Raw genomic sequence first — 26,325 nt, 5'->3', positions numbered from 1 at the left:
AGAAGAGAAGGCGAGCAAGCGACTCTCGCCTCCCTTGTCCTTGCCCCAGCCCCCAGCTGTGCAGCCTGTGCTATATAAGATCGATGTACCTGCTGCCAAAGAGCCCCAGACCTCACATGCTTTGATCTCTCCTCTTCAAATCCTCCTCTTAATCCCTTCCTCCTCTCCAAGCCCGTGACGCAGAGATCGCCATTATTTTCTCGGGCTTCAATCAGAGGAGGAGGATCAGAGATTCAGAGGAGGTGCGATATTAATTAACTGGTCTCGAACTCTCTCGATCTATCAATCAATCGACCGGGAGAGAAGCTTGCTAGAGCCAGCCATGATGATGATGGGGTACCCGAACCTCCGGGCGCCGAGGCAGCTAGTTGGCGGGAGGAGCAGCAAGGCGGCAGCGGAGCGGGCGGCGCTGCTCGACGGCACCGGCGAGGAGGCGGCGGCGGTGCCGAGGGGGTACTTTGCGGTGTACGTGGGCGCAGAGGCGCGGTGGTTCGTGGTGCCCGTGAGCTACCTCTGCTAGTCGGCGTTCCGGGCGCTCATGGAGCTCGCGGCGGAGGAGTTCGGATTCGGCCAGGTCGGTGGCCTCCGCTTCCCTGCCGCGAGGAGGAGTTCCTCGCCATCGTCGCCCAGCTCGATTCCGCCCAGTAGTGCACCGCTCGCCCTGCCCACTCCACCTCTCATTGCCACGCGCGCTGCCGAGATCCGACGGAAGCACGGGCAGGGAAGTCAGGGAGGGACATAGGGAGGAGTCTGCACGCACAAGGGAGGAGGGCGGCGGCAGAGCGCGCAGGGGAAGGAGAGGGCAGCGTAGCAGAGCGATCGGGGAGGGCGGACGTACTGCGATGCCCGTACCATCACCACCGACTCCAATTTGATATATTGGTATAGATATGGATGCCTCCCCCCTCCCCCCACACTCAAGGTGGGCATAAACCCGACACCCGAAAACCGAACCCGAAAAACCCGGATCCGAAGCCCGGAATATCAGGAGGTAACTTGGGTTTGAAACAGGAAAGTCCGAATTTAATTCAGGAATGTACGGTACCCGAATTGACCGAACACCCCGAACTAAGTTAAAAGCCTATGGGAGCGCAGCAGCCCAATACAAAATTTTCACCTCAGGCCCATGCTACTCTCAGCCCAAGAACGCTCTCCTTTTGCCCCTATACCTAGCACGCATGCAGCAGCAGCAAGTTGGCCCTGGTTAGCTTGGCAGCCGCTGCAACTCCCCTGACCCCCATCCTCCTCCGTTTTCTGCAGTAGTTCGCTTCATGCCGACGTTGCGAGAGGCACGGCGAAGTCGGCGACCACCTCCAGCTCCACGGCACCCCACCTCTCGCAGTCCCGCAGGTAATTCGGGATTACCCGAAGTCCGAACCTGAAATATCGGGTAGCGAATTATCGGGTTACCATTTTTCCAGGTAAAACTCGGGTATCATTTTTGAAAACCCGAAATTTCTATATCCTGAATTTCCCTACCCGAAATATCGGGTAAACCCGAACGCCCAGCCTGACCCCACACCCCCAAGACAATATGACGGGAGGCGAGGTGAACCGGCTAATCCCGACGAGACGAAGACGATGTGCTACTTGTTTTTTTGAAGGGACGATGTGCTACTCAAAACCTTATTTTTTCTCCACTACAAAGGCACAAATGGTAACCACGTGAATAAATCTCCAAGGTGGGCTCGTCGGCCCATGATTTATTCAATCTTGTGTATTGGAAGCATGGCCCAACGTGGCTTGTAGGTCCAGTATACTTATTATGGGGCCTAACCGGACATGGACATGGGCAGAAAGAAGAACAAAAACTGACATGGGCAGTCCAGGCTAATTTTTTTAAAATAATACATTTTTTTCATCAATATTAAAAAAAATATGCAGTTCGAGAAATTTTAAAAAATAAGACAGCCTCGGCTTGGGCCAAACCGACAGGCACTAGTCGGCCTGGCCGAAGTCAATTACTACTAATCGGCTTCGCCCAAGCCAATAAGTACTAATCAGCTTCGCCCAAACTGATTAGTACTTATCAGCTTTGGCCAAGCCGACTGTCCATATGCATGCATGCATCTCCATTATAGCGCGGGCTGGTCCGGGCCTGACACGACACGGCCCAGGCCCGTGAGGCCCACCGATAAACGGGCCGTGCCGTGCCGGCCGGTTCTGGCGAAACCCCAGCCCAGGCACGGCACACGAGCCCGGTCGGGCCGGCCCAGGCCCGTTTAGCACGGTGGGCCTCACCGTTAGTAGCGGTCCAGTTGCAGCCCAATTAACTTTTTTCGACCAAATAAGCATACAAAAAGGCCGCACACTAGTATTAGGCACAAAACATCACGTGGTCAACTCGTCAGGCCACTTGCTATTGAGGTGGAGATCCCGTGTTCAAGTCTGTACCTCTGCAAATATTTTGTGATGTCCTGATTTCCCTCTCGTGGGCTGTAGAAAATAAAAAAAAAATGTTAAACGGGCCGTGCCGTGCCGGCCCGCGGGCTCGAGGCTAAGACCCAGGCACGGCCCAAGACGGGTCACGGCAGCCAACGCAGTGACTCGCTGGAGGTTGGCAAGTTCCCACGCGGTGAACTGGACCCTGCTGTCGGCAGCGGTTAATTATCGAACAGGATACTACTAGCTCATCGTCGTCGGCCATCCACAGTACTCCACCCACCGAATCGGCGATCACCACGTGCAAATCCTTCCTCAACCACCCGACTAGTCCACCCACGGCGCACCCTCCGAGCTTAAGCCTTCCTAATCTCCCCCACCCCTCCCTCACCCAGATCCCAACAAGCAAACAGCCAGTCGGATCCACCTCCGCTTCCACTCCATGGAGGGGCTCATCAAGGGGTTGGTCAAGGTGGCGATCGACGCCGTGGAAGGTTCCCCGCGGGAGTGGGACGACGGCGGCGACGAGGCGCGGAGGAGCCACCGCCCGGCGCGGGACAACCAAGAGGAGGAAGAGGGCCGCGAGCAGCGGGATCGTTCGACGTGGGCCGAGGTGCGCGCCTGCTATGTTAATTAACGCAATTGTCAATAGAGCCAAATGTTGTCGATTGTATGGTTAGTTCGCACTCCGATTATGTTACGATTAGACTAATCTGATTCTGTGGGACTAGTAGATTAAGAGTTAATTCTCACCTGATTTACTCCTATCGCAACAAAATCGTAACACCTCCATCGAACGTGAGGCACTTCCGGGTGTTGATTTTCTAACTGTGTTCAGGAGGAGAGGAGGAATGATGAGGGTTGGGAGAAGGTGGGGGGGGGGGCGACACAGGAGGAGGACATGGCATAAGAGAGCATATCCTCGGGATGAGCAACATGGCTTCTAAATTGAAGCCCATGGATGCTGATCTAGAGATTAAGCCTGCAATACTTGTTCATCTGGTTATGGCTTCATTGCCAAAAAAGTTTGACACTTTTGTTGTCAATTACAATATGCAACCAGAGCGGTGGGATATTGAAAAGACTATAGCCATGTGTGTGCAAGAAGAGGACAGAATTAAGTAGTCATATGGTGGTTCCCTGAACTATGTGAGGGATAATAAGAAAAATAACTTCAATCAAGGCAATCAAAGTTCTCTTTCAAAGCCACATGGTAAAGCTCCCATGCAACATCAGCATCAGCAAAAGTCTTTTCCAGTGGACAAAGATACATGCCTCCACTGCAAGAAGACTGGGCATTACAAGAAAGATTGCCCAGAATGGCTAAAGTCAATCATGACAAAGAATGGTATAACTCCATTTCCTTTCTAAATGAATCCTTGTATACACAGTTTTCGAAATCTACTTAGTGGATTGACTCTGGTGCAATTGCTCATGTCGCAAATTCTTTATAGGGATTCCTTTCGACGCGGACTACGCAAAGAAACGAAAAATGCATTGAAGTTGCAAATGGAGTCCAACGGACGTTGAAGCTGTCGGCGACATCTCCTTGGAGCTTCCCGATGGATTCACGATTCTGCTTAGAGATGTGTTTTATGTTCCTTCATTACAAAGAAACTTGATTAGTGTATCACGTTTGGACAAAGTTGATTATGAATGTCATTTTGGACATGGCAAGTCACTACTACAGAATATGCTACCAGTGGCTGTAAAAAAAATGGGTTGGTGGCGGGTATGTCGCCCGCCACCATCCACACGTCACTGGTGCTGTGAGCAGCAATGACGGGTCCTTGCACCGCCACTGGTGCTGTGATCTCTAATGGCGGTGCAAATTCACCGCCACTGATAACATTTGCATGATTTAAAAAAAAAGCAGGCCAGCGGCCGGCTCCCATGGGATTTACAAATCGAAATCGATTAATGAACTCGATAGAACAGACCGAGATGAATCAAGAAATCAAATCACACATCTGTACATAAACAAACTGGAAAAAAAATCATGGCGCAGGCCCCCATCGCGGCCGCGTGGAAACCCTCCGGCAAGCGCCCTCTTCGTCTCCTCGGTGGCGGTGCGGCGGCATCCTCCTCGGTCATCTGCGGCAGAGAGGGAGAGTGTGACTGAGTGGAGTGTGACTGAGAGAGAGAGAGAGACGAGGGGGAGAGATAACTTACCCGGCGGCAGGGCAGGCCCGGATCCGGCAAAGGCGGGGTCAGGGGCGCTTGGGCGGCGGCGGGGCCGGGGCATCGAGGTCGGTGGAGCACGGATCCAACCGCGTCTAGGCCAGGGGAGGCCGAATCCGGACACGTCTTGGCCGGGGCAGGCTGGATCCGCAGGAGGTGGGAGGTGGGCCTGGGAGAAGACAGAGGGGGGCGGGTGCGTGACCGGAGAGGAGAGAAGAGGAGAGGCGGCGGGCGCCTGTTCGGAGAGAAGAGGAGGGGCGGCACGGATCTGGAGAGGGAGGCCGGAGGGGAGGAAAGAGAGAAGGAAGAGGAGAGGGAGGGAGGAGAGAGCTCACGGGGGGAGGAAAGATAGAAGGAACAGAGAAGTCTAGGTAGGGGGAGAGAAAGAAGTCTCGGGAGAAAGAGGAGGCGCCCACGATTTTGAGAATAAGCAGATGCGATTGTTACACGTCACGGATCCGGGTCCTCCCACTTCGACCAATCGGGTTACAGCACACGGATCACAGTTTCAACCTGAACAAAATCTACCTCGAGTGGCGGGTTTTATTGCAAAACCGCCATTGGAGGGTCTAAAATTCATTTTCTTTTTTTCTTTTTAGTACAATATACTTGTATTTTGGATTATAATTGAATTGGTTTATAACTTTATATAGATAGTCTATTTTGTGTGAAAATTGGGATCGATTTTGACCCATATTAATAGAGTTTGCTTCACAAAATACATCATCTTTTGTGTTTAGAAAATGAAAAACTTCTTTTAATAACTACAAATTTCTAAATTCTTTGACAATATTGTTGGGCATGCAAAGATGCACCTTTGTGCAAAAATTGGATTCATTATCATGAACTATGATATAGAAATGGCCGTGCCTTTAGTCATTTGGCTTGAAACTCATAAACATTCATACTTCATAGTCCATTTTGTGAAAGATTTTTCTAAACATTTTTCAAATTCAAGTTTATCATTTTTCTTGCCAACTAGTACACATAAAAGGATTCCATGCCAAAGAATTGACTTTTTTTTACACTTGCTTCATATTATTAGAATTTTTGCAAGATGGGGTGAAAATTGTCGGCACAACTTTCCATAGGATGGTGTTGAATATTTCAACATCCTGTAAGAATCTTACATAATTATTACTTGGGTACCTTAAAATGATTTTTTTCGATTTTTTACGAACAAACTATCACACAATTGTAGTTCAAATTTGAATTACTTTTGGAAAATCGCTAGAAATTCATTAACTGGATAAAAGCATAAATAAAGCTATAAAATTCAAAACCTGTGGACACAACCAAATAATTATGGTCTAGTTCTGTGAAAATTGCATAGGTTCCATTTTGAACCATAAAAATTGTACTTCCTTCACAAAATACTTCTTTTTTGCATTAAAAAATAGAAAATCATATTTTATCAGAAATACCATGTGATATTATTGTTCCAACGTGTTAAGGAACAGAAATGAAGACTTCAGCAAAAAGAATCACATTGTTTGGATTTGTTTTGAATTAGTTATGATTTTTGCAAATTTTAGCGGTCTCCGGAGTGGCGGGTTCGCGCTTAGGACAGCCACTGGTAGGTGGGGGGTCACCAGTGGCTGTTCTAAGAGGTCACCGGTGGCTGTGCGCACCAGTGGCTATGATTTTTTGAATGAAAATGACCACCACTGGTGACCCTCACCAGTGGCGGTGATTTTTTTCATGGAAATGACCGCCACTGGTGACCTCACCAGTGGCTGTGATGTTTTGAATGAAAATAACCGCCACTGGTGAGGGTTCATGGAAGGGGTATTCTGTAGTAGTGAGTGTGTCATATGGTTTAATAATGATTTTGTGGGTGTTGCCTTCCTTCACAATGAGCTTTATTTATTATCCATACATGAAAAGGTATATTTTGTGTGTAAAGTGAATGAACATGTTGCCGCGTCAGAGAAAGTACAAAAGAAAAGAAAGAGGACTCATGAATCATCGAAATTATGGCACTGTCGTTTAGGCCATATTTCGAGGGGGGAATAGAAAGACTTGTTAAAATAGAAATTCTTCCTCCATTAGAGTCCTCAGAAATAGAGCAATTCGTAGTATGCGGGGCCTAGCTGTCATGGTTGGTGCTTCCACTGTGGTCCAGTAACTGTAGATAGTCATGCTTCAGGCACACTTGCTAGAATTGTTCGTTTCTCTTGCATTTATTTGGTATGATCACATCATTTGATAAAAAAAAATATGCTTATTATTGTTTTGAAAAAAAAAGAGCAGTCGTGGAAGTTAGATAACACTTATTATAGATAAAATAGAATGAACATAAACACAAGTTTCCCGCTTCTAGGGTACCGCGGGCCGGGGTTTACTTCTTTTCTTGAATACCATACTCTCAGAGCCGGCCTGATGGGTGCGGCCATTCTTGTTGACCCTCATGCTGCAATTCACTTCCATCCACGTACATCGAAGATGGAGAGCTTTGCCCCTGTCATCGAAGGACTGTCGGTGCAACCGAAGCAATGCGGGTGGCGGTGACCTCAACCTAAACATCTAAGACCCCTAGTCAACGTACTCCGAGAGTTCACACCGATTGGTGGATGCATGGTGACTAAATGTTTCTAGTTACTAAGCATCCCTTGGTTACAAGATATATCTAGTCATCATCCAAATACACGGTGGTAAAATGCTTTTGTTTCATTACCAACTATCCCTTGGTTGCTAAATACCACTAGTCGCCATCATCTGCTTCATAACCATTGATTCTACTTTTAGTCACTGGTTATATTGGGTAGCTATTGACATATTCTTCTTTAGTGACCATTGTCGGTAAAAGTTAGTCTAGATATCTTTAATTAGGGACCAAATAGCGTTGGTGACCATTCTACGTATATATACTAAAACAATATGTTGATCATGAAACTAGCTATATCAAATAGCAGATATATATATAAAGTAAATAGGCAATATATCAAGCTGACTTATTATGTTTGGACTTGCATGTGAGACGAATCTAAGACTCAAATGCTTATTTTCGAAGGAAAATGATACGGAGGTAAAACCCATAATGGCCACCCTCGCTGTCAGAAAGCTGATCGATGTCTATCGGCCGGTTGATCGCCCCATGGTTCTTGCAGTAGTCCGATTGGTGGCGCGATGGCAGCGGCGACTTGAAGCTTGCCCGAGTCTGGTTTGCAACTTTCTTGTCGTCCTTGGTATTTGTCCGGATTGGTCAGCACAAGGATGCCCTCAAACTTCCTTGTGCTCACGACCTCCTCTCCTTCCTTGTTGCTGCCCTCCTCGTCTTCCTTCTCCTGCTCGCCTGCTGCGACATAGCCCTCAGCGCCTTCAACCCCAGCTTCCTCCTCAGGCTCCACCTCTTCCGTCTCTGGGATCTCAACAGGACGAGCAGGCTTCTTCTTCTTCTTCTCTATAGATTCCAAGCGCATGGCTGACTTCTTCTTCAGTACTTTGTCCATGATACTGCTGGCCGGCTGCTTCATCTCCTTGGCCATGGCCCTGTTGGCCTTCTTCTTCTTCTGGACCTCCACGGCAGCTAGCTGCTGATCCTCCCCGTTCTCCGAAACGATCTCTTCCTTCACCCCCAATAACTTCTCCTCGGCAGCCTTCTTCACCGCCACAGCCTGCTGATGCTCTTCCTCGCCCGAGAACAGAAAAGCTAGGGACTGACTGACGGACGTACTCGCGGGATGTGTGGTTTTTTTCTTTCTCCACCCTGACATGTGGGACAGGAAGTTTGGTGCTGGATTTCTGAGTAGACGGTTTGTAGCTATCCCTGTGGTCCGACTAATGGGTCTTCACTCACTTGCTAGATTTGTCTAATGGCCTTAATTACATTTATTTGCTAAAATAATTATTTTGATAAAAAAATATTTACCAATTAAAGGCCCAGCAAAATACCTCACAACCGATAAATTTACATCACACATGTATAGCAAAACACAATAAAAGAACATGCAGCTCGTTTTCGAATCCCGTTAGCATTAGGTGATCATGCAACAAGAACAAGAATATTTAAAAAGATAAATTCCCCGCAGGTATAGGGCAGAGCAGTGCTATGTGTACGACACAAATCATACGATTTGAATAGCTAGCAAGCTTAGCAAAATCCACCGTGGCACCTAGGCTTGGGCCTTCGGGCTAAGCAAATATCAATAGATCACCTAGGCATCGGACATAGATCATACGATTTCTGTCGTACGCAGAGTAGTTCCGTATAGGGCACTACCTCCATTCCGTTATGTCGGCACATAACTTTTTCCGAGATTCCATTATGTAGGCCTAGGGTTGTGCCTGTGACGATCTATCGAAAATACCCCATAGTCGACACCTCATACGCGCGTGCCCCTCCTCCAAACTATCGCTAAGCTGGTGTGCTTCATCGTGTTACAAGTCATAAAATCCTCACATTACACCTGGTTTCACCTTCCCCTTCTTCTCAATCCGTTCCATCGCGATGACTCATCACTTATAATTAATCTCCTAGAGAGAGAGAGAGAGAGAAGAGTGACAACATGGATAGAGAGGGAGAAGAAGATCAAGGTATGCAATACGAGATCATAGGGTTTGACGAATACATCTTCAACACCAAGAAGGAGAGTTGATACATGTCTTGGATGGCCGCCCTAGAAGCCAACTTCAAGCACTGGATCGATGGCATGACCAAGTCGAGATGCACACCGTCGATGGCATTAACAAACAAGGTGTTGCTGTTTTTAATGATGCGGTAGACATTGGCGGTTTTGTCAATGACAAGATCAGCAAGGTCATGATCCCAATCAGCAATGTCTCTGGCATGTAGGCAGATAGGCGTTAACATGCATGGTGGCTGGCGACACAGATACGGCCAAGCATTGGTGTTTTCTCTATTGAAGCATTTTATATTTTTCATTGCATGTGGGGGTGTCCTGTGATCGTTTTAGTTTGTGGATAGCCGTGTCGACACGCTTCTAATTAATGCGTTGGGCGCGAATACGGATAGAAAAATATTTACCTAATAAAGTTCCAAAAAGATGCCATGTGTGACCGATGAAAATGAATATCATTCAGTAAAAGTAAAAGAAAGCGTGCCATGTTTGGAAGCTAGCGTCGTAGAATTAGGTCATGCAGCGGAAGGAAGAACGCCGAACAATAACTGAAACAAGAGTTTCCCGCTTGTAGGTTATCATGTGTACTCCATCTTAATTTGTTGAAGTTTCTGAGAATTTATGCAAAACGTTAGGACGTGGTATTCACTCATCAGAAAAAATCTGCGTGTAATTAAGAAGAGAGAAAACGAGAGGCAACCCTAGGGCCATTATCTCTCGAAAAAATAGGGGCTTGATTTTCTTTTAGAATAACCCGTAGCTTTATTCAAACTCCATAGTCTTTATAGGTATAGTGTTTGGATTATTGACCCAGGAAATTACAAATTAACACCTATAACCAAGAAGTTTAATGAAACATCTCGAAGACTCTTGTCCATGATATCAATCTTTGCAATATGAAATATTGTCGAGGCCTTAGTAAAGTGACCGCAGTTAAACTGTAGTGGCAACACCTCTACTCGTGCCTGCCCGAAGTTAACTACCTTTAAAGGTTTAAAAAAGAGTGAATTCCATTTTTTACCCCCTCTTTAAAACTTTTTGACACGATCTACCCCATTTAAGCGAATTTCCAAAATTGTACCCCATTTAACCAAACCTTTGCCGCTAATTACCCCTTTTAATATTTCCCCCCAAATCAGGCATTTCCTGGTGAGTGGGGGCCCCTTTTCAGGCCTACGTGGCGTGCCACGCTGGCCTTTGGGGCCGAACCGCCCGATTCTGCCAGGTTCAGGTCAGGCGCCAGTTTTGTTCGGTTCGATCCGACCTGGGCTTGCCCGGTTCGTCTTTCTCTGTATCTCTTTCTCGTTCGTTCTGTCTGTCTCTCACGGGCTAGGGTTAGGCTGCAACGACTGCGGAGAAAACAGCCACCGCGGGTGCTGAGCCGGGTTCAACTCGGTGTTTCTCCAGGCCTGCACTCAGATGGCGCGGCCGAGGTCGCCAGCGAAACGGAAGCCAGTGGGATTGGCAATTCCGTAGCTCCCCATATATTCCAGGAATTGCGATTCTTCGTGGAAGGTCCATTCGTCCGCCTCGTTTCCTTTCCCTTTCCATCTCCTTAACGTATTTCATCTCTGATTTCGTTGGTGATTTGGGGATTGTGGTCACGAAGAGAGGACTGACGCATATCATTGGATTTTGGGGTTTCTCAAACTTTATTCCTGCTGGTGTAGTGTTTAGTTTGTGGTGTGGCTAATCTACTTTTCATGTCAGGACATTGTGAGCTCAAGCAAGTACTCCCTTGTCAGTGGATGCCGCTGGAAGGAAGAGAGGAGAAGATGGATGCAATCGACGGGGAATTGTGGGCAGGGCTCACGTTGGGCACTTTTGGATGGCTATGTACTGAATCCGGGATTCACGGCCCAAGTCACGCCCGCGCAGGTCTGCATGGAGCCTGAAATGCTCTCTCACTAAAAATAAGCATGGAGACAGAAGAAAACCGAACCCGAAGGCTCAGATTTGGGAAAAAAATATTAAATGGGGTAATTATTGGCAAAGGTTTGTTTAAATGGGGTATAATTTTGGAAATGCCCTTAAATAGGGTAGATTGTGTCAAAAAGTTTCAAAAGAGGGGGTAAAAAATGGAACTCACTCCTTAAAAAATCCCCTTAAGTTGCCCATCCAAAAATTAAGATGGAAAGTCACGAATGTTGAACGTACTTGGGCCGATGATGATCCCCTAGAATCGTCAAACCACAAGGTCATATTAACAAAAGCACTATGAGTCTATGATACACTCGCAAAAACTCATCAAATCCGTATGAACGGATCTACAAGGACACAAACCAAAAATCTGTAAGATCAAAAACATAACATGTGGTGACTAAAGTTCTCTTGTCCCGTGGCACCGTTTGATAAGGCATTTTTTGAATCGGGCGACCCCATTTTCCATTCCATAGAAATGGAAACAACATTTGTCTCTTACATCTGGCAAAAGCAGAAAATAGAGAATGGGAAAACGGATCATCCGGACACAAGTAGGAAACCCATTGTGTTGCAGCCGGCTCGGTTTACAGCACTATGGGGCGAAAACCTGCTGCCACCAAAAAACTGCTTCCTACAGCAGAGCAATGTAGCATGGCAGAAAGAGCGAAACAAGTGCAGTTAGCGCAAACTCCAAACGCTTACAGACCCACATCCAGGGGGCCGAATGAGCAAAACAGAAGTTTTGGAGTCAGCTAGCCTCGATAATGCCCCTAGTCATCCTAGCCGCCTGACACTCCTGAAGTCTTCGCAGCAGCTGAATAGTCGCCAGCGTTAGGCCATTTGCCCCATCCTTCATCGCAAGTCGCTGATCTTGACTCTGCAATGCCGTCCAGTACTGGAGGAAAGAGCACAGTAAGAAAATCACTGCCGAAGGATGATGCACAGTTTTCTTTTCAAAGCATACAACATTTCAAGTTTTCCATATCACCTAGCAGACAGCACCCAGCCCCACAACAAAGAAGTTACGACAATTGGGCACAAGTCGTTTGATAAGGCATTGTCGCAACAACGGAAGAATCTGACGGGATCGCACACTCCATCGTAGCATTGCCGATGATGACTGCATGACTCATATTACTAAATACTTTTGGATGCCCCCCACCCCCACCCTCTCAGTGACAAGATGACGGCACGAGGTGAGGTGAACCGGTGAATCCCGACGAAGACGATGTGCTACTCAAAACTTTAATTTTTCTCCACTGCAAAGGCACGAATGGTAACCACGTGAATAAATATCCAAGGTGGGGTCGTCGGCCCATCATTTATTCAATGTTGTGTATTGGAAGTATGGCCCAACGTTGGTTTGTAGGTCCAGTATACTTGGGGCCTAACCGGACATGGACATGGGCAGTCCACTAGTCCAGTACCTAAAGCCTGAAGGCGATGGGCCTTCTCTCTAAAAAAAATTGAAAGGGTTGGATTGGCCTGGTGGTATCGCGGTGCGCGGTGCGCCGACACGTCGGATCTGCGCCAGCCAAGGCAGGGACTCGCTGGAGGTTGGCAAGTTCCAACGCGGTGAACTGGACCCTGACTGTCGGCAGCGGTTAATTACCGGACAGGATACTACTAGCTCATCGTCGTCGGCCATCCGCAGTACTCCACCCACCGAATCGGCGATCACCACGTGCAAATCCTTCCTCAACCACCCGACTAGTCCACCCACGGCGCACCCTCCGAGCTTAAAAGCCTTCCTAATCTCCCCCCACCCCTCCCTCACCCAGATCCCAACAGGCAAACAGCCAGTCGGATCCACCTCCACTTCCACTCCATGGAGGGGCTCATCAAGGGGTTGGTCAAGGTGGCGATCGACGCCGTGGAAGGTGCCCCGCGGGAGCGGGACGACGGCGGCGACGAGGCGCGGAGGAGCCACCGCCCGGCGCGGGACGACCAAGAGGAGGAAGAGGGCCGCGAGCAGCGGGACCGTTCGACGTGGGCCGAGGTGCGCGCCTTCTGTGTTAATTAACGCAATTGTCAATAGAGCCAAAGGTTGTCGATTGTGGAATGGCCGGTCAGCGGGTCAGGGGTGCTCAAACGGTTTTGGTTCTGGCAGGTCGTCTCCGATCAGAAGGGCGGCGAGCCAGAGGAGGAGCGCCGGGGCCCTCGGCCCGCCAGGAGGGTGAGTGACTGCTGTTGCCTGTTTGTGTGATTTCAGTTAAGCTTCTCTGACAGACTGACAGACGGCAGATTTTTGCGTTAGTTTGTATGGTTAGTTCTTTTTTGCGAAGAAGTTTGTATGGTTAGTTCGCACCCCGATTATGTTACGATTAGACTAATCTGATTCTGTGGGCCTAGCAGATTAGATTTAATTCTCACTTGATTTACTCCTATCGTAACAAAATCGTAACACTTCCATCGAACGTGAGGCACTTCCGGTTGTTGATTTTGTAACTGCATTCAGGAGGAGAGGAGGAATGATGAGGGTTGGGAGAAGGTGGGGGGCCGACAGCAGCAGCAGCATCCATCCGCGGATGGTGATTTTCGCAGCCAGGTTGTTCACATTTCTTTTTTTACTTTCTTTGTTGGATTTTAGTGTGCTGACGCAGCTGCTGCTTTGGGCTTTGTTGCTGTAACCAGGGGGAGGATAGGAGGGGTGGTGGCAGCCGGCCACCGCAGCAGCAGGCGGCAGGATACAGGAGGCAACAACAGGTTTGATTCTGCTCTGCTGTTTAATCATATGAATGAATTAGTGCCTATGTGTTATGTACAGTGACTGGTTCTCTCGGATAGACTATTGATTGATCCAGCCATCCAGGGGACAATGCACTTATAATTTTTTTGGGGATCTACTACGGCAGAAAATTACAAATATGTTACAGTTCTTCTTGTACTTTAGAGCTTTTCATTATCAATTTGAAGTTTAGATACGGTTTTACTATGTCAATTTGAAGTTGGGATAGATTTTTGTACTGTGTTTTGTGGAGCAGTGGAGCTTACTTAACTATTTGATTTTGGGATTTAGGAGGGAGAAGAAAGAAATGATGGAGGTTGGGAGACAGTAGGGGAGAAAAAGCATCACGGAAGACCATGTCAGGTTTGCATTTTGCCATCTAATGACCAAAGTTAGTAGTTGGTTGCAAATATCAGATGCATTTCTATCTGTTTATGGTAGTTTTTTCAGTTAATATTTTCTCTGTATACAGTCGATGTCATCAAACAGTTATAAAGATCAAATACTTTGACACTACTCTTGTTACGCTGAAACAAATCGATTGATTGTTACACAATATATGATTTTCTAAAGGATATTTGCCACCAACATTTCCTTTTGATGTTACTATCTTTGAAAAAATTCTTATTTAACTGGTAGAGACCCTTTGGTAAGATATCATGATGGTGCTATGTTTATCTTTATCTTTCTTTACTATATACTATTAAATTACTGTTGGTCGTGATGGTACGTCATTCCCCTCCAAAATTTAGGCCTCACTAAATCTAATCTAATCTTCCTGATTTTAAAATTAGGGCCCCTAAATTTAATATGAATAACATATTACTTACGTATATGTGCAATTATCACCAGATTTTTAGGGCCAAATGAAGAGAAAAAAGATCCAGAAGGCGAAGAACATATTCCTTCATAAAATTAAATAATATAATGAACTATGCAGCAACATGCAGGTACTTAGCTAGTAGTAGTATATTCCGAATCTTCCTTTACCTGCCTGAAGTCTAACCTCGTAACTGCATCATACAGTCTGAAGCATGGAACACATACAAAAGGCCACCATCTGAACAACAGTACTCTCAAGATGTTGGTCAGATCCACCATGGCCTAAATGTAGAGCCTACAAGGGAGGAGCTCAACAGCTTGTCGGAAGCATGTGACCGGCTGTGGGAGCTTGATCTGAACCGTCTTGTTCCCGGTAAGGACTACAGAATTGAATGTGGAGAGGGAAAGAAGGTTTATCAGAAGGATGATATGGCATCTGAAAATTTGTTCAGCTGGCTAGACGATGATGTGCTTACCAAGCCCACCTACTCTCGCTTCTGTGCGCTTCTTGACAATTACAATCCACACCAAGGATACAAAGAAGTTGTTACTGAGCAGGACAAGCACGAAGAAGTAGCATTTATCGAAGAGATTGCCAGGACAGCACCGATCAAGTACCTGCACCGGTATTTAGTGCTGAAGGGAGTTTCATCTCAAGACTATGACGACTTCAAGACAATGTTGAAATCCCTTTGGTTTAATTTGTATGGAAGATGTGGCAACTCTAGCAGCTCTTCTGCATTTGAGCATGTGTTTGTTGGTGAGACAAAAGGACAGAGACAAGGAGAGAATGAGGTCTCGGGCTTCCATAACTGGATTCAGGCAAGCCCTTGTAATGTTTTAGGAGCCTTGTATTCTTTTACAAAAATATTTCTGACTGCCTCTTCATGACTAATTTGCAGTTTTATCTGGAAGAAGCCAAGGGAAATGTGGACTACCAAGGTTACATATTCCCAAGGCGACGTGGGGAATCGGTGAGTATATGGGTCTAACCGTCTAAGATGTACTTGCTTTTGCTTATGATGTGAGTAATGGATCTAACACGTTCCATTGTTGTTTTGACAGCCTGATTCAGAGACACAGTTACTGACCATTCAGTTTGAGTGGCACGGCGTTCTGAAGTCTGTATCAAGCTCTTTGATTGGTGTTAGCCCTGAGTTTGAGCTTGCACTCTACACACTGTGCTTCTTTATGGGAGGGGAGGATAACCGCGTCGATATTGGCCCATACACAGTGAACGTCAAGTGCTACCGCATGGGGAACAACAAGATTGGATCAGCCTTTCCTATTGCAGAGAATTGATTCATGTGGTTGTGACCTGCTTATGCAGGTTTGTAATTCTTCGATTTCTAATTTCCTATTCACTTTTTTGTAAGGGGATTCCTATTCACTTTTGTGAAATGGTATTGTTGCGCTACTTACTACTATATTAGTATACACCATTGAAGGGGCTGTTGATTGAGATGAAATTGCCTTCCTTTGTTATGTTCCTTTTTTGGAACCCTAGTCTAGAATACTTTGTGAGGCTTTAGTAAGTCTAAATGTCTGTTGTAAATGCAGTAGATCAGTTGATGGTCTACCTAGAAGGGAGTACAAGGCGGCATGGCACGAAATTACTCTTAGTTTGCAAAATGAAGTTACAAAATCGGTAATGTGTCGCCGGTCAATTTTTTTATTTAGATAGACATATATAATTCAACAGCGAAATGTGAATTTAAGTATTAAAAGAAAAGGCAGGCACCATTTTCATGTCTACAATTGCAGGTTCTCATCAAAACAGAGCATGTTAAATCCTTGCACACTGCTAATGTGGGTCTCTTTTCTACTTTTCAGTATGAAATGAAAAACCGTCATTTTAGGTTCTGCTATGATGACCTAGGAAGAAGATGATAAATATTTGGATAGTTCTACTAGCCCCCATTACCATAAACATTTTAGTCAATTCTGTAAAAAAAAATAAGAATCTGTGCACCATCTGCCCCAATGTTTCCAAGCTAACTCAGACCACAAAACTTCCTCTCAGTCTCATAGACTCCTCGAGCCAAACAAGAAACACCAAAAAAAAGAACTGTTGCCCCCCCCCCCCCCCCAACCCCCCGTTTCTAAATTCCAAAACCGAAATAAAACCGATTTCGTGCTTGCCGCACCTAGTTCAGAATGGGGCCATATTGAAGGGCGGAGCCAGAAAAAAAGGGGGCACTTAGACATTCTTAAGAAGCTCTGACTTAAATTAGTGGGGACATCAATGGTGAAAATCTAACATCTGTACTAGTGAATCAAAATTGAGTGGGGGCATTGGCCCCCATGGCTTATATGCTGGATCCGTCCATGGCCATATTTGACTTCCAAATAGTGCAGTCGCGCAGAGTAGTGTGTGTTTTAGAACTGTGACGGCAAGATGTCAAGGGAAACATAACTGTGACAGGCGTTGAGGTCCTAGAAAACCTGCTTCGATGTGGAGCCGTGGAGGCGTTATCTGCTGCCGCTGCCTGCCCGGTTCTTCATTTGTGCGCCCGATCAAAACCTGTTCGGCGTTCGCCCTTTCACGTTCCAACGCCACCGGCCTCAAGGCCACCACCTGTGTGCGCTGGGTTTCATCCTTGCTGGTATATGTGGCCGAGCGCTGACTAGAGCTATGCTGGCCAAGTACCGTGGAACCTCTGGATTTCAAGGAACAAAGAGAGTTTTCTGCTTTCTGAAAACACTTCGTGTCCCATGAAGCCCTGATCATAATCAGGAAGCAATTCAATGAGAGTTCAAGACTCTTTTTCAGCTAATGGTCGCGCAGTGGAAGAAATCACACCTCGGGCACAACTCTCAGCCTCTGGATTGATGCGTGGCAGCGTAATCCTCTTGTGTCATGTGATGTCCACATTTCTTCGTCATGCTCTGTATACTCTGGTTTTCAGTCTTTTGCCCTGACGTTTGCACGTCCAGCAGCTGCCTACTGTAATTTGTCTGTACTTGTGTTGCCAATAGGTCGCTAGCTCATCCTCATTGAATGGTTTGATGCTGCTTTAAATCGTGTGCCGAAACTCAAAGTTGGATCTGGCAATCACATCACATCAACCATTTCTGGTAACGTATTCCGCGAAATATGCTTTCTGTTGTAGCGTGACTACTGCACGAAGCTTACACTTCTGGAAATAAATGATTGGAGACATGATACATGAGATGATCAGAACTCTCAAGGGCCCGTTCGTTTAGTCCCAGACTCCCAGCCCGGCCGGGTTCAACCGAGATTTTCTAGATTGTAGATCAAATTAACTTAAATCCTTCCCGATCCCCCACCGGGGAAATTCACAAGGAACAAGTCCTAAGGAGCCTCGTTTAGACTAATCAGGAGGCATGATCGAACTCGAGTGTTTTGCCCCGGTGAGAACCTAAACCGTCAACTCGGTCTTAATCCTAGCCACGGTTATGGCGGGCATAATGGATACATTACTAAACACCACAACATTCAGGTCGTTCCACAGCTACCAGAACACGAGCATAACAAGAGAAGATCTACTGAAAGCCACCATTCTTTAAGGAACGAAATCTCGCCTAAAGATCTAGATTATATCCACAAAACTAAGCTAAGATATGCTCGAGCTCCAGACCCAAAGTGAGAATCGGCATCTGAAAAGAAGAGAAGCGACATGCTCATGATTCTCCTACAAAGTTGGCAAAGGTCGGCATTTGGTCACCCTCTCCTCTAAAGCCGATCCCTAAGAATTTACACCTAAGGACTTGTTCGTTTAATCCCATCTCTATCTTGATCAAAGGGGAATTGAAGAGATCGGAAGGAATTGTTCATTTCTCCTAGTTTTTCCAAACACTCAATTGTATGATTGCCATGGTGACTTTGGAAAGTCGTGCCTTCCACACCGAAAGTCCCGAGTATGATCCCGTCGCGGGGTTCTGTGATCCTGTCGCGAGGTTCCATAAGATGTCTTTTGGCATTTGTTTCATCGAGATGTACCTCTCTAAGCGTCCAAAAAAAAGAAGAACAAGAACTCCTACAGATGCTGAACGGCGATCACCCCCAACTGGGTGATAAATTATTGGAACCATGGCAATCCCACGAGATGATCACACTACAATATACACGCGATGAGTTTCGTTGAAGCTTCAAAACCACGTGGAGCTGCTACAAGTGGATCGAATTGATTTTTATAAAATGAAAACCTATGAGCTGCCACGCTCGGACGACGGGTCACATTTTTTTAACGTCGCGATCCCGCACCCAACCAAAAGGTCAAGACAGCCGCAAGGTCGTCCGTCCAACCGGTCCACCTCTGTTGGGCTGCGCGAGTCCTGGAGTACTCCTGGGTTGGAGAAGAGAAAAAAAAAATCTCGCGTCACTGACCGACCGGCCGTTTTCATCGGCGTCCGCTCCCGTTGTACTGCAGCTCCGAAACTTCTCCCCGTCTTTTGTACTTCCGCATGCCCCCACGCGCGTGTAGTACACAGGCTCCATCTCCGGCTCCCCGCGCGCCGCTTATATTAAAACTCGTGGCTCAATCAATCCCTCCAGACTCCAATTTCCTTCTCCTCCTCGCGGCCGTGCGGCGTTCGCTCCACGACTCGACCGGCCGGTGCTGGGAACCGAACTGAGACAGGTGAGTTTTCCTGGCGGTGTTCGCCGGAGTTTGATTCCTGCCATTCTTGCCTGCCTTCATTTGGGTCCTTCCGTTACTGTGTGATGAGTTCTTTGCTTTCATCTTCTTGCGTGACGCCATAACTGCCATCCTTTGTCAGAGTATAGCCTTCTGTAAACGTGACTTGCGAGTATAGTTCGTACGCTACGTCTTCGTTCACCTCTCTGCTGCTGCGCGTGATTGTGTTCGCTGGGGGAAGTTTGAAGTGTTCCTCGTCCTCCCATTCTGGTTTTGCCATTTCTGAATTCTGACCCTGTGGAGCAGAGCATCTCGCCCTCCCTTCCTTTTCAGCGTTTTCCATTAAAAAACTGTTGCCGAAAAGCTTAACAGCTGGAGTGTTGAGTCAACAACTCTTCAGGCCTACACTGCACATGGAGGCGATCTGCCTAGCTTGCGCACGCAGATGAGCTCACGGCTTCGTCTCCATCCCCAAACTGCAGGCGCAGAGCTCGAGCTGCTCGTCCCCAGCAGGGCCGACGCGGGCGCCGGGACGATGGACCAGCGCGCGCTGGGCCAGCCGGCCCACGAGATCGAGAAGACGGCGCCCGAGCCCGGCCCGGACATGGAGTCGGAGCCCGCGCTGGCGCGCGCGGCGGCGGAGCGCGCCGTGCCGCCGTGGCGGGAGCAGGTGACCGCGCGCGGCATGGTGGCGGCGCTGCTGATCGGCGTGGTGTACACGGTGATCGTGATGAAGCTGAGCCTCACCACGGGACTCGTCCCCACGCTCAACGTCTCCGCCGCGCTGCTCGCCTTCCTCGCGCTCCGCGGCTGGACGCACGCGCTCGCCCGCCTCGGCATTGCCTCCCGCCCCTTCACCCCACAGGAGAACACCGTCGTCCAGACCTGCGCCGTCGCCTGCTACACCATCGGCTTCGGCGGTAACCAACTTCCTTTCCTTCAATCAATTAACTAATTGCCCCCCCCATTGGATTAGTTTCCTGATTCGTGATTGCGTTTGAGTCCGCAGGTGGGTTCGGGTCCTTCTTGCTTGGCCTGGACAAGAAGACGTACGAGCAGTCCGGGGTGAAAACGCCGGGCAACGTGCCGGGGAGCTATAAGGAGCCCGGCATCGGCTGGATGATGGGGTTCCTCCTCTCCATCAGCTTCGTGGGGCTCCTCACCTTGCTCCCTCTCAGAAAGGTACTATTCCAGTTTCCGGACTCATCTTTCATGTGCTCTCGTCTCATCTTTTCCGTGTCCTAGGCCCAAGCTGTGACTTGTGAGCGTTTACCATTTGAGCCGCACTTCCTGAATTCCCCGGGGTTGCTGTTGCTGTCCGAAGAACCGAAACTTTGTTCTTGGCCAGAAGATCGCAGCGTCAGAGTTGCGATCCTTGACCCCGATTGGCACGGATGCTCCGTCTCATATTAAATGACGAAATATTACATGTATATAAATGTTTTTCTATATAGATAGATACATATTTTGGTAAATTTAAGTCACTTAATATGGGACGGAGGGAGTACTATCTTTTTCTCGTGTTCTCACCGGTCACTTGTTAAGAATCTTGATATCCACCAACCATTTCGGACCTAGACTACACATTTGTAGCATTCTTTTATCTTTTGCGATGGCATTTATTATATTCTTTCTATAAAATGCAATCTAGTTGTCCTAATCTGGCTACAAAAATCAAATAACGGATTAGCTGAAATTATATATTTTTGGGGATACTTACTTTCAGGTACTGGTCATCGACTACAAACTAACTTATCCAAGTGGGACTGCGACTGCCGTTCTCATAAACGGCTTCCACACACCTCAAGGAGATAAGAATGCAAAGTATGCTCTTTTTCACTCTTTTATTCCAGATACGCTGGTGAGCTCGTCATTGAACCGTACAACGCTTTAAGAAATTTTTTGATGACCTGAACTGATTCAAATTTTCACCAATACAACAGGAAGCAGGTTCGTGGCTTCCTGAAGTACTTTGGGATCAGCTTTTTTTGGAGCTTCTTCCAATGGTTCTACACCGGCGGCGACGCCTGCGGATTCCTTCAGTTTCCTACTTTTGGGCTGCAAGCTTTGAAACAAACGTAATCTCTATTTTTTTTTTTCACTACCCAACTTTATGTTTCAGTGGTTCAAATGGATAACACACTTCGCTCCTTGGATTGCCAGATTTTCCTTCGACTTCAGTCTGACGTATGTTGGTGCCGGGATGATCTGCTCGCACCTTGTCAACCTTTCTCTGCTCTTTGGCGCCATCCTTTCTTGGGGCGTAATGTGGCCGCTCATGAGCAAACAGAAGGGAAACTGGTATCCGGCAAACGCATCTGGAAGCAGCATGACAGGCCTATACGGCTACAAGGTTTGTTCTTGAATTCACCTCTTCTTCTGATTGAGAAGGGGAATTTTCCACAATACGCGTTCTGTATCTGTAATTCTTCCCTCTAATAAATCGCTTTCCAGGCCTTCCTCTGCATTGCACTGCTCACTGGCGACGGCTTCTACAACTTCTTCAAAGTCATTATCATCACCCTCAAGAGCATGCACGAAAGATCGAAGCGCGGCCGTCTTAACAGAGGTGAAGAATTAAGACATGCTCAATCAGTTGCTTACTGCGTACATTGTGCATGATCGGCATTGCATTTTACAGTGGCGGATGCGGACTCCGTGTCCATCGACGACCGGCAGCGAGACGAGGTGTTCAACAGGGACAACATCCCGGCCTGGGTGGCCTACTCCGGGTACGCGGTGCTGAGCGCCATCGCGGTGGTGGCCATCCCGCTCATGTTCCGGCAGGTGAAGTGGTACTACGTGATCATCGCCTACCTCCTGGCACCGGCGCTGGGTTTCTGCAACGCCTACGGCACGGGCCTCACGGACATGAACATGGGCTACAACTACGGCAAGATCGCGCTCTTCATCTTCGCGGCGTGGGCGGGGAAGGACAACGGCGTGGTTGCCGGGCTGGTGACCTGCGGTCTGGTGAAGCATCTGGTGCTCATCTCGGCGGACCTGATGCACGACTTCAAGACGGCCCACCTGACGCTGACGTCGCCGCGGTCGATGCTGGCGGGCCAGGCCGCGGGCACGCTCATGGGCTGCGTCGTGGCGCCGCTCACCTTCTTCCTCTTCTACGAGGCCTTCGACGTGGGGAACCCGGACGGGTACTGGAAGGCGCCCTACGCGCTCATCTACCGCAACATGGCGATCCTCGGCGTGGAGGGCTTCTCGGCGCTGCCAAGGCACTGTATGCAGCTCTGCGCGGCATTCTTCGCCTTCGCGGTGCTGGCTAACGTGGCGAGGGATTTCTTGCCCCGGAGGCTCGGGAGGTACGTGCCGCTGCCCATGGCCATGGCCGTGCCGTTCCTCGTCGGCGCCAGCTTCGCCATCGACATGTGCGCGGGCAGCCTCGTGGTGTTCCTCTGGCACAAGCTCGACGGGAAGAAGGCCGCGCTGCTCGTGCCGGCCGTCGCCTCGGGCCTCATCTGCGGCGACGGGATATGGATCTTCCCGTCGTCGCTGCTCGCGCTCGCCAAGGTCAAGCCGCCGATCTGCATGAAGTTCACACCAGGAAGCTAGCCGGCCGGCCAGAGAATAGAGTACATATATACTCCGTACATCAGATTAAATCACAGCTCCGATATATACCACAAGCCAATAACTCGATCGAGAGCGTTAATTTTGGGGTTTACTGTACCCATCATACATACATAGAGCGATGCCGGGTAGACTCGGCAACTTGTTCATAAGAGTCTTGTAGGTCGTGTGTATCGTAATTCGTAAATACATCAGCTAGCTGAAATGAAATTTTAAGAGCGACAAGAACAACAATGGCTTGTTGTCGCGTACAGAGATGTTTTTCACTTGGCTTAATATGGCTAGACCTTATTGCAAACCCTTGAGTAATTACTTCCGCATCGATCGCTGCTACCTCGCGATGCCTTTTCAGCGGATTCCGACCGCCCCGGGTGTTCCACTCACTGTCGTCGTGGACTAGCACTGGTGCCGCTCTTCTTAATTCCACGGCGATGTTTTTGGCTCCATGTGCCTTGCCACTTTGCCAGTGCTCGCGGAGCCCGAACGGTCGACATCAGCCGCGCCCCCGCTTTCGTTCGTCCACTCTGCCGCGGTTCCGGTTCGTGCCTTCAACTTGTCCATCCAGAGATTCTTCGCCTCGCGCGTGCACCACACACGTCGTCTCGATCCCCTGCCTTTTTCCCCCCATTGCGTGCCTCACCGTCACTACCGTGAGGACGCTGACCGATCGACTCGTGGAAGCTAATTCTTATTCCCTTTTGCATGGCTGGCTGCAGTGAGCTATCCCTTCTTCCTTTTCTTCATTACCGTGGGTGTCATCTCGGAGGTCGGCTCGCACTGATTCGGTGCGGAACCGATCTGAACCCGGACCAGAGGAGGGCAGTTCAAACGTGTAGTTTGCGTCAGCTTTACATCACTATCAGATTGTGGATGTAGCAATCATACTCATCTTGTCCGTGTATATCCGGATAGGCTCACGGAACAGTTGGATGGATCGAATCGTTGCACGTGCGATTATTACTGTTACGATGATAAAAATCTCCCGTTTGCCCCCACTTAATTTCGTCGCCGCCTGCAACTTCAAGCGAACTGTCCAGATACGCCGAAATGGTTGGATGGAATCATAAATACGCCGAAGGGAGTAACATCTTTCTACGCCATGATATCATTAAAGAGTTCGGCTACCGCAGTCGACCAACAAATAGCAATTTTTTCAATATATGATTCTGACTGTCCATCTGCATCAAAACACACCGGCAAAAATATAAAGTCAGTTGTACGGATCTCAAAATCGATTGGACGGTTCACGAGAAATTATTATTTTTATGCAACTGAGCCTTAGCAAAATTGGATTATTAATTGTTCACGAGCTGCTTCATGTGTGCAAGCAAGATGGGGTGATCAATTGTTGACAATTATGCTTTTTTTTAAAGCAATCATGTTTCATTAGACAATCCGTTTATATAGATTACACATATGGTCAGCACACGAGACAAACATGCTTGTCAAGCATGTTTGCACAAGGTACTCCGCACAAAGTAAAATTACAATTCCACCACCATTGGAGAAACTTGTGCCTTGCCGAACCGTCGTCCAGCCTCGTCCTCTGCTGCCATCGTGGTAACGCCGGAAAATTAGGCGAACAACCTTCATATCCAAATTTGAGAAAATATCTTCGCATACAAGAATGCTTTCTGAACCGATGAATCATATTTGGAAAAGAGAAAAACGAAATGTTTAGGACTGTAAATTGGATGGAGTGTCAAATAGTAACAAGTATTAAAAGGATGGGTATACAGGGTTCTGACATTAGATGAACTATTAGTTTTGCCACGTAAGATAACTATATGGACTCGACGGAGAATATTTCTTGGTCGCCACGTAAGATAACTATATGCCACGTAAGATAACTACAGCTTGTTCCTGGAGGATGCAAAATATGGACTCGATGCACACTGACTGTGAATCTTCTCTGACAACATTCGTTGGTGTGTTTATCTGAGTGGGTCTTCATTTTATTGACCGGTAAAGGTTCTGTGCCCTTTCTATCTTGGTTTTCATATGATTTTTTTCTAATTAACTTCACGATTCTCTTTGGCTTAATTAATATAATGAGTTAATTAGTCTCCATACGGAACAAAATAGTAAAACGAAGAGGTTGAAGAGTCCATGATTGAGTAATCAAGTCTAGCTTTACGATGCACTTGTTCCTGAGGGCGATGAAGCCTGATTTAAGTTCAATCCTTTTGGGCTTCATTGGATTGAAAGGAATTTTATAGAAATTTTGAAGGATTTCATTATTTTAGAGGAGCCCCCGCCCCCTAATAAGACCCATTGGATCAAAGGAATGAGACACAAATATTCTTACGGATTGAATTCCCACACCCCAACTTTCATTTTATTTCTAGCAAGAGGTTGATCTCACAGAAATATTCATTGTGTTGTGTTTTTTCGAAAAGAGGGAAAAGCCCCGGTCTCTGCATCAATCGATGCACACAACCATTTTATTACGAAGTTCAGTGTCATAAAAATACAGTTTATGCATCACACAAAGTTGACACAAAAATCAGTCAGCGGAATAAAAGATACAAATAATGCTTATGCATCATGTAGCTAGAATTCATTGTGTTGTGTATGCATATTCTTTATTGCTTTGGTTCATTCTGCATAAATACTGATTCCAGCTGCATCTTTACACTAAATGCTTGCGTGGTTTCTTGTATATTTGTCTTTTGACAAACAAACAATTTAAGTACATCCGTTCCTAGATATTATATGTTCTAGTTTTGTCCGAAGCTAGTCAAGCTTCTTAAATTTTAATCAAATCTATAGAAATATGTATTAATATTAGCAACGTCAAATATGTACAATATGATAGATTTCTTAAACTAATTTGGAATTACAGATGTTTAGAAATTTGTCTATGAACTCGATCAACCTTTTAAGAAGTTTGATTTATGATAAAGTTAGGACATCTTATATTAATTTAGAGGAGCAGAGCGAGTAGTTGTTATACGGAACGGAAGTAGCTAATAGTTCAAGCGGAATCACGTAGGCTTTTTTAGATGTTCACCGGTAACGTTTGCACCGGAATCGCTCTAAAAACAAATCCATCGATCCATGAATAGTAGCTTGATCATTCACCCGTAATACCGCGCACTAAGATGAGCAATCACATCAAATCAAAGCCGTATGTGATCTCGATCCAGGCCGAAGAAGTAGTACGTGGTACATGAAGACATTTGATTACTTTGTGTAGACGTGTAGTACATGTGTACTGCTTCTATCTTGAACCGCATCGTGCGCACGAAGCAAAAGTAAGCCTCAGCACCTAACACCACGCGTATACGCCGAGAGGAGGAAAAATGAAATCCTGTACGTACCAGGATCCGCCGTAAGTGGGGGGCACCCGACCTCGGTTGTTCTCCCATATTTTCTGACACAATATAGAAATGGAACAGCTGTATAAACTGGAAATACAAACTCAAAACACGATATGGAAGAAAAGAAGTGCATAGTGAGACCTTGTTGGTGCACATGCATGACCTCAGTTGTTCTCTCTATCATTTTTGTTAAAAAA

General features: G+C 47.2%; 2 protein-coding genes across 4 annotated transcripts; both read left to right on the top strand.

The window, feature by feature from the left end:
- The first annotated feature begins 12,668 nt into the window (after positions 1 to 12,668).
- LOC100826931 (poly(U)-specific endoribonuclease-B) lies at positions 12,669 to 16,085 on the top strand. 2 transcript variants are annotated; one of them, XM_003580206.4, is made up of 8 exons: positions 12,669 to 13,065; positions 13,177 to 13,242; positions 13,525 to 13,614; positions 13,701 to 13,772; positions 14,086 to 14,157; positions 14,821 to 15,438; positions 15,519 to 15,590; positions 15,682 to 16,085. In XM_003580206.4, exons 1-8 carry the CDS (start codon positions 12,895 to 12,897, stop codon positions 15,916 to 15,918), a joined length of 1,398 nt encoding a protein of 465 aa, XP_003580254.1. In that variant the 5' UTR covers positions 12,669 to 12,894; the 3' UTR covers positions 15,919 to 16,085. The 2 variants fall into 2 exon arrangements, with proteins under 2 accessions (XP_003580254.1, XP_024311920.1); XM_024456152.1 differs by lacking the exons at positions 12,669 to 13,065; positions 13,177 to 13,242; positions 13,525 to 13,614; positions 13,701 to 13,772 and adding an exon at positions 14,647 to 14,744 and having other exon boundaries at positions 14,139 to 14,157.
- A 2,916-nt stretch (positions 16,086 to 19,001) lies between these two features.
- Positions 19,002 to 23,103, top strand: LOC100826617 (probable metal-nicotianamine transporter YSL16). 2 transcript variants are annotated; one of them, XM_003580205.4, is made up of 8 exons: positions 19,002 to 19,220; positions 19,700 to 20,137; positions 20,227 to 20,399; positions 20,944 to 21,041; positions 21,161 to 21,295; positions 21,381 to 21,570; positions 21,672 to 21,786; positions 21,859 to 23,103. In XM_003580205.4, the coding sequence occupies exons 2-8, from the start codon at positions 19,753 to 19,755 to the stop codon at positions 22,785 to 22,787; spliced, it is 2,025 nt and encodes a 674-aa protein (XP_003580253.1). In that variant the 5' UTR covers positions 19,002 to 19,220; positions 19,700 to 19,752; the 3' UTR covers positions 22,788 to 23,103. The 2 variants fall into 2 exon arrangements, with proteins under 2 accessions (XP_003580253.1, XP_010240193.1); XM_010241891.3 differs by lacking the exon at positions 19,002 to 19,220 and having other exon boundaries at positions 19,381 to 20,137.
- The last annotated feature ends 3,222 nt before the right edge of the window (positions 23,104 to 26,325 follow it).

Source organism: Brachypodium distachyon, chromosome 5 (assembly GCF_000005505.3).
Source record: "Brachypodium distachyon strain Bd21 chromosome 5, Brachypodium_distachyon_v3.0, whole genome shotgun sequence".
Lineage (NCBI taxonomy): Eukaryota > Viridiplantae > Streptophyta > Magnoliopsida > Poales > Poaceae > Brachypodium > Brachypodium distachyon.
This window is presented reverse-complemented; position numbering and strand designations above follow the sequence as displayed.